The following is a 13,707-nucleotide window of genomic DNA, read 5'->3' on the forward strand; positions in this document are numbered from 1 at the left end:
GCCTTCAGCCCTTTGTTGGAAGTCCAAAGTAGAGAGAGCTTATCAAGAAGTGCCTGGAAAAAAGGGGTGGGGAGTTGATAGAGCTATTTGCATCTCTCTCTCTTACAGACCAAAGAGAGGAGGTTCCTCTGACCAGAGTCCATCCTGCTCCCATTTTCAGACAGCTACCATCTTCAACAGAGCCCCAGTCCCTGGGAACCAGTGAAGAGTTCACAGTATCCTCCCAGAAAAGTGCTTAGCTAACTAGGGTGTATATCTAGGTCCATAGCTGGCAGCCCTTTCTTGCAAAGGGTTATCCTCTGTTCCATTAAAATGAGTAGGGCCTTCATCAAATTGAGCAAGGGTTTTCCTAATTCTTCTTACTGTAATTAGTACCCAGAAATATGAAGTATTTCATTTATGTATATTTTACTTATTTTTTCATGTATGTCACCCCTCCCCCTGCCAGCTACAAAACATATAAACTCCTTGAGGTCAGATTATGTCACATTTTGATCTTTGTACTCCCAACACAATGTTGGACACATATTAAAGTCTTAATACTTGCTGGCTGATTATCAGAGCTCTCAACTTATCCTCTGGTAAAAGCCATTGGTGTATGAACTGTTAGAATAGCATGCTTTCTTATACGCTATTTCAATCTAACATAACCTATTGACATAAATGTAAATCACTCTACTTAAATGTTAGTCACTATTGTTGATAGAATACAACATACATATGAGTTTTAAAATTCTAAGAAACATGGCGTAAAGCTATTAAAGAAAGTAAGACAATGCTAAAAGACTTAAGCCATCAATGTACATTGTAGTCCAGGAATCCTCAGAGTGCTTATATCATCATGAATTAGTGGTAAGTTTTTATGTAGTTTCAAGGTATTTGAGATATTCCTGTCTTAGCAATTTAAATGCATCCCACGTTTTATTCCACACCTTCTATCCACTAAGCCAAGCCCTCTTTTCATCCTCCTGCTTGATCTGAACATCATTACGCAAATATTTTATCTTACTACTTCTGTCAAATGGTGATTGTTTTATCAGTTATTTTGTTTATTGATTAGCTTTACCAATTGTTTTTCCATTAATTCCAGTCTTACAAAGAAGCTCCAAAGTTGCACCAAAGTACCTGAATATGTTGAACTTGCATTTTTGCTCTGAAAATAGGAATTTCTAGAATATGTTTCTTCATTCTCAGGCCAATTCTCAAAGTCCTCCAAATCACCCCATTTTATATATAAAGTGTTTTTCTTTCTAAATTTCAAAGATTTATGTCATCTGATGGCAATTTATCCCAAAGAAAGTGAAATGCCTTGTTTAAAAGATCCTAATTCATTGCAAAGAATGGGAGTTATTGTCCTGATCATAAATAGACTATTCTGTCTGTAGACTTCAAGCCTATTACATTCAAGTTAGATTTATGGTGCCAGCTTAATCAGATGTTAAAAATAAAATAGCCAAGGCACACAAAGCATTCTATAACCTGCAAAAGCTCTTCAAAATTGCATCATGGCCGATTCAGATAATTATCTCTTCAACAAAAACAAGATAGGTCTTAACTTTGAGCCATTTTGTGCACAGATTGCATCATTTTCTCAGTCAACAAAGAATACCTGTCACATTCCAATGTCAAGCACTACACACACACACACACACACACACACACACACACACACACACCCCTGCACCTTTGTGTGAGAATGTATGTCAGTTTGAGTTATGGAAGAAATCTTGGTCCACAAAAACAAGCTCTTGGTAAGTACATTCTCACATTCAAAACATCTATGTTAAATGACTTAGTATTTGAAAGATGCTTATTGTCTACTGGTCACTAATAACATTTTTCAAGCTTTCAAATTTCCCAACACTTAGGTCAACAAGATGTTTTGATACTGTTGTATCCCTAGGCCTTAAGGAAAATCATAAATCTATGGAAACTTTCCAAATATAGCATCTTGGCTAAATTTTCTGCCCAATTTTATTAAAAAGAATTTTTACCTACAAATACTTTTATTCAAATCCAAGTACTTGCCTGGGTTTCTGAGCAAGCCCTAAATCCTGAGCAATCTGGAAGTAGAAACAGGAAATTTGTTCACACATAATACACAGATAATCATGACATTATTAAAAAGGTATTTTATTATAAATACATTTGAAATGTAGCAGGAAAATACATTTTGTGTTATCATTAAACTTTAAAAACAAAACAAAAAAGACTGCACCAAGACAATGATTACACTGTAGGTACTGTAAGCCCCATATCTGAAAGCATTTCATGAGGAATCAAAGTGGCTGAAATTAATCAATCTAAAAATTAAGCTTAAAAAAGTACTACAGAGTAGCTTTAGGATCATTATTATGGAATATCAAAATTGCTTTCACTTTTAAAGATAAATTCTTTTGGGTCTTGGAGCCTTTAAAATGAAGTACCAATTAACCTCGGGGGTAAAACAAAAATATTTAGATGTTTTTTGTTACGAGTAAAGCATGATTAGATACCTTCAAAACTAGTAAATGTTTTCCTTTTAGGAGACAGGAACTTACCACTTTTGTTTCCATACAATCACTCACAAAGCTATATTGTTCCTTTTCTACATACAACCCAATAAACCTGCTATGCAAAGAAGTAGCATGGTTTGGGCTAAAAAATTCTGGATAAGAATGATATTTTTTCAGGGTGTTGGTTTTTTAGGTTGCCATGTTTGATAACAACATACTGGCTTGGGAATCAGAAGAATGAACACCCTATTATACAATCTACTACCTTCATAATTTTGACAAGAGGTATTTCAAACACCCTATTTGCCTAGGATACTCCAAAAAAACCAAGTCAGATGCTCAACATTAAAAGATAATACAGTACAACCTCATAATCTGGATTTATCAGAAGCAGGTGAGTATTAGACTTCACTTGCATATTTTCAAATACAGCTTATCTAGGGACACTCTTGCCATACACAGGAAAGAGGCTCTAGGGGTCAGATATATTGGAGAACACCTTCAGTACAGATGAAATAATTTAACAATCATTCCATTTCCAACATATAGAGGTTCCTCATGCAAGACATTTTGTTCAGCAAAGCAGTACAGATAAATTGTAAATCCACATTGGTGGGCCAAGATAAACAAAGCATTAAACATGTAAGTATTTCACACTGACAATTACTAATCAGTGTAAGAAATCTTGCTCTTAAAGGACTACAAAGATAGCATTCTACATAGCTCACTGTTTAACTTTCCATAAGCCTTTTACCTTAAAACAAACAAACAATCTTCTTAGTGCTTCAGGAACTCTAAAGCCAAACTAAAAACCTGAAGATGTACCTAACACCATCAAAATTTCACTGCAGGGTGAATGTTAGTAAAAAAAAGAAAAAAAAATCTTAAAACAGGTAAGGCACCTCATTTGATTACATTACAGTTTCCCTCTCATCACACCTTAACTTATTCATGGTGTGTGGATGGCATGCTCCCCAAATTTGTATATGTATGAAAACATTATTTAGTAATCAAAGTCAATACGAAACTATCTGCCACATTTTGTCTATCTTATGGATGACGCACATCTAGGATCACCTACCCCAATACTTGTTTGTGTGTGTCCAGGGAGTGCAAAATATTTTAATATAAGCCTGAGAAAAACATAAAAAGTAAACTCTAAAATGTAATTTATCTAATTATCTGTTATTTGGAATAATCCATTTGTATAGTGCCAAGTATAATTAGGCGCTTAAAATGCTTTTCTGTTGATGCTTCTCCTCTATTGTAGATAAATCAGGATCTAATTGTATTTCAGTACCAGGCAACAATATCTACACTGCACCTCTCCTTTTCCCTCCCCTCCCCCAGAAAAATGCACTGATGATAGTGTGCAATAAACCAGAGTCACTCTGAAATTGTAAGAGTTTACAAACTATTGTCTCTGAGATCCAAGTGTATAGAGTGGCACCAGGCCAGAAAGTATAATCAATCAGTTTAAAGGTCTTGTGTCAATATTCTGTTCATAGTATGAGAGTTACGGAAACATCCATGGTCCAATAGCTTTGTCTTGTCATACTCTGAAAATGCAATGTGGAAAAAAAAGATATTCAACATTCTCTTTATGTTTCATAATTTTCTCTTATGGATATTTATAAACAAGGGCTTAGTTTCTATTAGATGTTCTATCAACTTTTTCATGTGGTCTTTAGCCTTGATTTTTCGGAAACAAGGACAATAGGATTATTTTGGTTTGCTGGTTTTTTTTTTTAATTTTGATAGGAATGAAGGCAGAATTTATTTTAAAAAATCGATTTAAAAATCAATCCATCTTGAGACAAGAATTTTTTCCCCCTCCCATTAAGTACTTCTGGGTTAGATTACATGGCCAATGAGGTCTCTTTCAACTGAAATTCTGTGATTCCTGCCCAGTCAAATGCATAATGAAGAAACAGAAGGGATAATGGATCATACTTTGTATAGGAGGTAGAAACTCTCAAGGAATGTTCCAAATACTTAACAAAAAATGTTAGCTGAATGAATGAACTCACAGATCGGGGCTTATTGACAGTTTTTGTACCAAATTAAAAACCCTGTTCAGAAAACTGCAAATAAAAATGGGTCTGATGGTCTAACAACCTTCAGATACCTGAAACTACTGAAATATGAATAGTTCTAGTTATCATACTTGTTTTATATATGACAGTGTCAACACCAGTTCACTTTTCTAAGTTCAGTGTCATTTCTGACAAAGAAAATTCTGTCACCCCAGCATGAATCTGCCTCTTTAAATTTCACTTTCAGATTAGTGTCAAAATGTTTAAATGTAATGGTGGGCAAAAAACAAACATTCAATTTGGTATTCTGATTTAGAAATAAGCGTGTCTTTTTCTGAATGTTTTAAATAAGAGAGAACATTAGTAAATTTCACTGCATTGAACAAGAGCCTCAGACTTGCATATGAAGCAGGGATGAAAGCAGTAAGTGGAAGTTAGCAGCATGCAGTAGAATCACAGCAAATGTGCATCTAATTCTGATGAAAGAAGAAATAGGAGAATTCTACTGACATGAATACTTCTCTAAGTTAGCCTTACTCTTCTTCCTTCCTCTTTAATGAAGACATTTGTGATGTCACTAGAGGTGAATCTATGGATGATTTTCTTAAAATAAAAATTGTGGCTAGTCCATTTTTATTACTCTTGGTTTCTAGAGATGGTTCATATCTAGATCATGTAAGAAAATGGAAAGTGAAAAACTGGACTCCGAAATTTTTCTTTAAGGCGCAGGAGGGAAATATATAAGGTGATAATAGATATGGAAGTTTTCTGTATATTAAAGGTCAACTTAGGAAGGACCAACTGTCCAAAAGAAGAGGACAAAATATTTTCTAAGGATTAAAAGAGAGAACTGATAAATGTACTGGATACCATTTTAAGGCAGAAAATTACATTCTTTGATTCATTAAAATTTTTCACTTTGTCTACTTTTTTTCTGAGAGTCTCCTTTCTATCAACTCCAGCATGAAACAATGTTATCTAATGGGTGTCTATCCTTTAAAGTACTATTTAGTAAGCCATTTACTTAACAGTAATAAAAATACAAGAATTCACCCTGATATTTTCTGTCCACTCCCTGACAAGCTTCTACTATAGGATACAAAAGAAAATTCACATAAGCCTATAATTTTGCTCCTGAGATACATAGAAAATATTAAAATAGGAAGTCAACTTGGCTATAATAATTCAATATTAAGGCTGAGATACTAATTATACCCAAAGCTAGGAAATTTCAGTAACTTTCTCAGCAAATTCTAGCAGGGAAATGTTCCCATAAATAAGTCTTTGAGTTTATGATGATGTAATTGATTATGTTCATACGGTAGGATTTTTTATTATTTTATTAAATCTGCAATTCTTTGAGAAAAGCAGTTAATGCTCACATTGAATCTGAATGTGTTCTAGACCCTCTGATGCAAAAGCTGCACAAAGCACTTTGTTATGCAAACACAAAAAGGGATAGAGGGATAGAATAAAGTATATCTGTGAGAAGAAAAAATAAGGTCAAATAAGTTTAAATAGTGACAAACTATTTTATTAATTAGCTTTCCCCAAAGAAAGTCTTCCTGCAACAATCTGAAAAGGGAAGGAAATGGAAAAAGAAAAGCCCTAAAGATACTGAAAAAATATATGTATACATATACATATATATGCAAGAGTGATTGAACAAACTTCATACTTGCAAAAATTCATGTTTAGATTAAGAAAAAAATTCTACATGAAAATTTTATTTCACAAAACTAATTGTTAAAAAAAGACATTTGAAGGTTTTAAATTTTTCATGTAGAAGTAAAATTAAAAAGCAAAATGAATAAAAATTCTTCCTGGCAAGAAATATTAGAAACTTCAGAGTGCTACAAAGAGCAGAAGTACAAAGTCAAACAACAATTTACCTCATTTGAGAAGAATCTGCCCTGGAAAGACAATGAACTTGGTAGCACTTAGTACTATTGAAGGGTTATTATTAAGGATATTCCTGCCCTTAATTTAAGTCTAAGAGCTGAAAGACTGAACCTGATGATATTTATATCTCCAGATTTTATTTTATTCACAGGTGCTTGTACTACTTCTCAAACACCAGACAAACAAGATTAAAGATATTTAAAGAATACAGCCACACATCACCCCCAAAACTGTCTGGGGCTTTTTGTTTTTTGCTTACTAAAAATGTTTGCTCAAACTTTTTAGAAGCTACTCTGCACTCAATACCCTAATCTACTGACGAGTGTGGTAGGAAAGTGGCTATTAAATAGCGATGATAAAGGTTAAAGAGTAAGCTTGTTAAAGGTTAAAATAAACTTTCAGTGCAGATCCCTGGAAAAAAAAAAACTAGATGGAAACAGCAGCCTTGGCTATGAAACAAACTGAAAATCAAATATCTGCTACTGAAAAACATTTGCACTACTGGGATATTGTATTATATGTGCTTAAGACACATACATACATATGTGTATATATATATATGTATATCCATATATACAAGTATATGTACATACATATTGCAAAATTTCTGAAATAGCACTTTGAATGGATCTGTCGCCTCAACTTTCACAATAGCTTCTTTACCAGAAGCTTTGATTATCAGTCTATTTGCATAAGTTGGTAGGACATGCATGTGGTCTCCTCCAGGGAACTAGTTAACTAAGTCACAAATAAACAAAAATTAGCAACTGATTTCTTTTTTAATATTCAAGTATGGTAAACAGAATAAAGAGATTACTCCAAGAGCTGAAAACCCTGAAGTTACAGTGCTATCTTAGTATTATGGAAATGCATATGAAATCTAACGCATTGTAGTCTTGCACATTTTATAAGGACATCATCACAGGCTAGAAAATTCACATTCACAAATAACTGCAGACCAGGAACATAAAAATTCCACATTTTAAAATTCTTATTCTATTTTGAAATGCTCATCATATATTTGACAAGGGCTGTTTTATTATTTTACTTTTGATTACATCATTGTTCATAAGAAATAAATTATATGGCTGTGTCTGCTCGTTTTGGCTCATAAATGAAAAATGTGTTGTACCTCATTGGCCTGTTATTCCAAATGTGATTTATACCAATCTTTCAAAATTGTGCAGGCCACTGAGTATGAGTTGGTTACCCATTATTTGCAAAGTGAAACTGCACTCAATGCTCATTTTTTTCTGTAGCTTACTGATTTTCAACTAAAGGAACTCTCCAACTCAAAAAATAGGCAGAGATTACATAGACTTTTAGTTAAACTGAAGTCCACTCAAAACAGAAAAATCAAATGAGAGAAATTATTTTGACCCTTGCTTCTTCCCAATTCAACTTCATAAATGTGTTTCTGTAACAAAGGATTGTCAATTCAAAAACAGTCCTTGGATAAGCAAACACTTTTTGAATGGTTTGCTATGTGGGCTAAGGTGACTTGCGATGCTTCTCATTCTCATCTTCTTGGACAAAAAACATTAAAATTTAGGGCATTACTTCTAAAGGGTGGACAGCGTACAAGACCACAATGTCTAAAGGTTAAACTTTTCTTTGGATTTTGTCCAAAGTTCATTTAAAATATTTTATAGGCTATGAAATACTTAAGATATCTATTTCAATTTTATCTTTAGGAGTGTTTATGAAGAATTAATTCATATGAAAAAAACACAAGGATCATTTTCTGTGATAGTGAAGATTTAGCCAATTTTGGATACAACTTTGGCAAACATTATACCTCTTCTTCAATGATGTTCCTCAAACAAAACAGCAAATATTTGAATTTCCACGTATAATGTCATATTCTAATGTAAACATCAAATAATGTACCAAAAGTTTTACTGGAGAAGAAAAAAAAAAGTGGCACAATTTTTATACCACTGGGAAGGAGAAAGTGGGGAAGCCAAATTACAAACATTTATACAAGCATAGTGGGGGGAAAGACCCAGGTATTTTTCTAAACTCACGCAGTTTTTTTTTTTAAAAATAATTATTAATTCTACTAAGCACCAATACCTAAAAATTATTTTCAGCTTCATGATTCATTTTTAAAAATTTATCAAATTAACATTAAAAACAAGCCTGAAATAGTAGCTTGTCCAAAAATAAAAGAGGGCATTAAGTATACCAATGCTTTTTTGCATATTTAAAAAACAGTGCTATACTCAATGTGTCTGCAAAGAATACCTTTAACTCTATCCTACAGTGGATGGAGATTACAATACCACATCATACAGAATCTAAAACTATAAAAGTCTTAGAATGCAGCATCCTTTCACAAAAAAACTGATAAAACTGAAAGTATTTAGAAGATGCTGCCCCTTTATTTAAAAAAATTAAAATGAATTTAAGCAAAAATAACATACATTTGTACATCAACTGGCCATTTCTGGTACAGAAACCCAGCATTGTATACTAATGTTATCGAATAAATGTAAATGCTACTTACAATTTTTTTTCTTTTTAAATACAATTTAGACAATTTTTTTTTCTTTTTTTATAGTTGCACAATTAACCTTTTAGCTGCTAGCTTAATGCAACATATATGTAACATTACACAAATTTAAAAATATTTGTTGTTCTACATAAAAGCTGTCAAAATTCTGACCCACATTGAAAATGCAAAATAATGGGACAAAGTTAAAAAATTAGTTTCAAGTCTAGCAGCAAAAGCATTAAGTAAGGATATATTTACTAATATAAACAAAGGAATAGTTGCAACTACAGGTGAAGCCCAACTATATTAATCCTATTGACACAAACAAAAAAGGAAACAGATTCTCTCTTTTAAAAAACTGATTATTTAAAATAGGAATAAAAGCCATTGCTACCTGATGAACTACCTAAACTAAGTTCCTGAAACAGAGACAGAGGGTCACTCTTCTTTTTTGTCTGTTCAGGTGGAGGTTTGGGCTTTGGAGGTGCCCGTAGAGCACTTGCGTAGGACATAGTAGGTTTATTCCCCCCAGAACTTGGCTGGCTGTTGCTGTTTGATTCCACAATCTGCTTGTTGGGCATGAGAGGTGGGAACTGGCCTAAATGCTGCAACATGCTGTAGTTGAAGGAATTGGACAGCTGAAGGTTTTCAGATTTCAGGTGATCCTCAGAGGATTTCAAGGGCTTTGATGGAGCTAAAATCAAAGAAGAAACAAAGCTGATTTAATGGCAGTGCTCAAGTTATAAACCGTCTGATTATCTCAAATATGTGACAATTAATTTTCATATATTCTTGGACTTCTGTAATAGCATAAAAGACAGAGACTTTTGTTACATAATGAAGAGAAACTGATAAAGATAGAAAAATATAAATAGCACTGAAGGGGCTATGCAAAAAAACAGGCACATTAATATATGCTAAGAAAGTGACTAAAACATCCATATCCTTAGACTCAGAGATATTACTGCTAGGAGTATACCCTAAAGAGCTCAAAGGAAAAAAACATCAAAATATGAATAGCACCACTTTTTGTGGTAGCAAAGAACTGGAAAAAACCCAAAAACTTAGAGGCCCATTTGTAATATCAACTAAGGTGGAACTTTCTTACTGTTTTAAAATGATTGACTTTGATTGACAATTGGGTGCAAAGCCCTAGGCCCAAACCCCTAGCTACTAGGTGCTAAGCCTATGTGGGTGTGAAGCACCCAGGATCCTAAGGGGAGTTACTAAGACCAGAGCCAATAGTAGGAGCCTGAGTTCTGGTCCCTCAGATGACATTTGATGATGGCTAAAGAGTGTATAAAAAGCAAGAACAGAGCTATCTGCTTAAGGCTCTCACTCCTGGAGGCGCAGGACCCTGGGCAGCTGCTCTAAGGGCCTCCTGGCTGAACTCAGATGTTGATGGTTTCTTGGTGACTATGAATTGTATTTGGTTTGTCTGTTGATGTTTATAATTTGTTTGTATTTGCTCTGAAGTTCAGGGTGCTGGCTTTTTCCCACAAACTAAGTGAATGATATTTGTATGTTTGATTAAATTGAGATTGTTAACCCCTTAACGTTACTTTCTTTAGTAAAGTAGATCAAAAGAACCTGTGTTGGCAGCTTTCTGTGTGCTGGTTGTTGGTGGGTCTTATACCTCTACAGCAGCTGCTAGAAGACTGTTGCTACACCATTGATTAAGGACAGTACCTGAATGTAATTTGTGTAATACTGAATTACATGTAACTTTAAATTATCATAATAATGTAATTCAGTAATCAAGAAATAAGGAATAAAAGGAATTCAGAAAAGCATAGGAAGACATATAAACTGATGCAAAACCAGGAAAACAATATATATCTTCTGGATTTCCTGAAGTTCAGAAACTCATCATTCTCCAAGATAAAATCTATTCTAAAATTCACACCTCATCAGCACACCCTGCCCCTGGGGTCCCTTCCTCCCTTTGATCAAAAAGGGGGGAGGCTGGACATTAGAGAGGGCATTAACCTCATCATTTCCTACCCAGCTGACTTCCTGGATCTCATGATCTCCAGAAACTCATCATTCTGCAAGATGAAATCAATCCTGAAAGTCACAACTCCTCAGATCACTTCCCACCCCTCTGTGCCCCCATATCCCTCCCCATCCCATCAGTTTCTTTTTATATGTTGTCTTCCCCTATTAGATATCTTTCTTTGTATCCCTAGTGTTTAGCACAGTGCTTGGCACATAGTAGGCACTTAATAACTACTACAATGTGAATGGAAAGGACAAAACAAAAATGAATGCTGTAGAATTGTAATGACTAAGTTTGGCCTTGGAGTAGGGATGGGAAAATATGCTTCCCTTACTTCCTTTACAGGGGTAGGAATGATAAGTGTGAAATATTGATGTAAATTCAGACATGGATAATGTGCTGGTTGGTTTCGCTAAATTGAAATATTTTTGCTATTAAAATCTTCATCCCAAGGAACAGCTGGCTGGACAGGCAGTTTCACCTCTGATGGTGGAAAGGGTATATCTGGAAATAAAGGCATTCCTAGGGCCTGATCCATGATAAGAACTTAATAAGTATGTAATGAATTGAATACCCAAAACAACCACTAAACTGTTTCAAAAATCCTACCATTTGCTGAGACTGGCTAGTCAACCTTCTTTCCCATGACATCCCCAACACATGCCCTCTAATTCCAATGAAGTCACTTTCCTTATATTATGACTTAGAGGTGTGTTCATTCCTTCATTGCCTTGCTCATGTCTCATGTTGCTACCCTCACCTGGGATATCTACAGCTCCCTCCTCCACCTATCCAAATTCTTTAAGCTCCATTTTTTTCCATAACATAATAGAGGTAGCCTAGTTTGGTGGACAGGGCACTGAATTTGAAATCAGGAAAACCTAATTCTAAATTCGACTCCTTCCTCAGACATTTACTAGCTACGTGACCCTGGCCAAATCACTTAAAATTCTCTGGGTCTTTGTTTTCTCATCTACAAAATGAGGGGACTGGACTTCATGGCCTCTTTTGTGAGCCACACTGTTGATGGATCTAGGGAGGCATGAGTTAACTCCTCACATTTCTACAATACCAGCCAGGACTCTTGTGAGCAAAGAAGCTACAATGTAGACCTGGGGTAGTTTGAGTTAATTTTACCCCCAGGTGGATTGATCTAAGAACTAGCTATGGGTCTTTCAGACAAGCAAGATATAAAGTAAGCTCTAGGATTCTGATAGGGGAGCTCCTGAGCCCCTGGAGAACATCACTGCTCATTGTTTTTAACTTCCCTGCTGATGGCTTTCACATGTTTTAATCTTTCAATGAATCATTTTTTAACTGCCTTGGAAAATGCTTTCTCCTGAATATATATGAATAGGTTGTTTTTTTTTAATGGATTGTTTATTTGACCCTCAGGCTCTGAGTGATCCATTCTGCCAGACAGAACTATGATGGGGACAGACTTTACGGTCCCTTCCAGTTCCAAATGGTCCTATAATCCTATGATTTAGTCTGAAAGAAGAATTTAAAATCAACCTCATCATTTTACAATGGAGGAAATCAAGACCCAGGCTCTTGCCCAAGGTCACAGAAACAGTATGCAGAAAAGGACTGTGAATTTACATCCTCTGACTCCAAATCCAGTGTTCTTTCTCAATACCACAATATTTCTTGTCTGATCACTCCAACCCTTATTGCTCCCCCACTCCACAGAATTCTTTGTTGGTGAGTCAGGGAGAGATAGGAGAGTTATATTCTCATATTACTCATTGCTATTTCATGGATGTTAGTCTTATCTCATCAATTAGACTGTCAACTCTTTAAAGAGGAGTGAAAACCTACATTATTGAGCATGTTATATGTTCAATATATGCTTGAAAGACTGGTTAGGGAAATGATTATCAAACAGAGAAAGCTTATTTTCATTATTCAGATTTCAGGCTACTATTTTGGGAGGACAAAGAGGGCAGAATTACTCTTCTCATAAATGCTACTTGCTAACTTAATGATACTATTGAATATCCAGATATTCAAGTGGATCTGTAATTTCATCAATTCAGGAGTCTCTTCCAAAGACGCGAATCATGATCTATCCATGCCTGCTCATCTCGTGCAATGCATGTTCATACCTTCCCAAAAGTTCATTACTGTAGGTCCATCTAGCATGCTTTAGAAGAAAGGCCAAGGTTATCTACTGCAAACTGGACTGTCACCAGTCTTCTTGACCTTTGTTTTGCCACTGGATTTCGATGACTCTGGAGGAACGAGGCTAAGGACTTTGCACAGCTCTGCCTCACTTAAACCCAATTCACACACAAATCAAGGCGTTGCTCTCATGAAGTCATTAGTCCTCTTCAAGAACAAAGGACAAACAGAACAGAACAGGCCTTCCTCATCTTCTCCCAACACCAAGAAGGTGCCAGTGAAGAATTTCGGTTGTACACTTGTTATCCCTCACTTGTGTCCAATGACTAGTCCTTCTTTTCCTGTGATAGAATCCTCTGATAAAGTCTTTTACTCCTCTACTTCTCTGGAATTTCTTTTTGGTTTTATGTTGCAACCTGCTTACACCCGTCATGCGGTTTACATTGCTCGCTGTAGGGTACTCATTCTTAGTTCTTCAGAGACAGCATATTCCATGTCTCAATGTCTCATTTATGAGCAACATTTTTCAATAGAAGAGCTTGGCAATCTCACTAAATCATTATAAATCACTATCCTCCTGCAGCCATCATCTTGAGAAGTAACCCTCATGTAGACAAGCCTGGAAGTTGCTCCTACAGGTGCTATAGCCACATC

At 35.1% G+C, this 13,707-nt stretch overlaps 1 protein-coding gene across 3 annotated transcripts in view; it reads right to left on the bottom strand.

The window, feature by feature from the left end:
* Positions 1 to 2,141: 2,141 nt before the first annotated feature.
* Positions 2,142 to 13,707, bottom strand: part of HELZ (helicase with zinc finger) — a 287,790-nt gene continuing 276,224 nt past the window's right edge. For 2 of the 3 annotated variants that reach the window (XM_036756961.1, XM_036756960.1), the window contains exon 31: positions 8,818 to 9,624. In XM_036756961.1, the coding sequence (XP_036612856.1) occupies positions 9,293 to 9,624 (332 nt within the window). In that variant the 3' untranslated portion in view covers positions 8,818 to 9,292. Of the gene's footprint in view, positions 4,055 to 8,817; positions 9,625 to 13,707 lie in introns of those variants that run through there. The other variant, XM_036756959.1, reaches the window with a different exon arrangement.

This window comes from Trichosurus vulpecula, chromosome 4, assembly GCF_011100635.1.
Source record: "Trichosurus vulpecula isolate mTriVul1 chromosome 4, mTriVul1.pri, whole genome shotgun sequence".
Lineage (NCBI taxonomy): Eukaryota > Metazoa > Chordata > Mammalia > Diprotodontia > Phalangeridae > Trichosurus > Trichosurus vulpecula.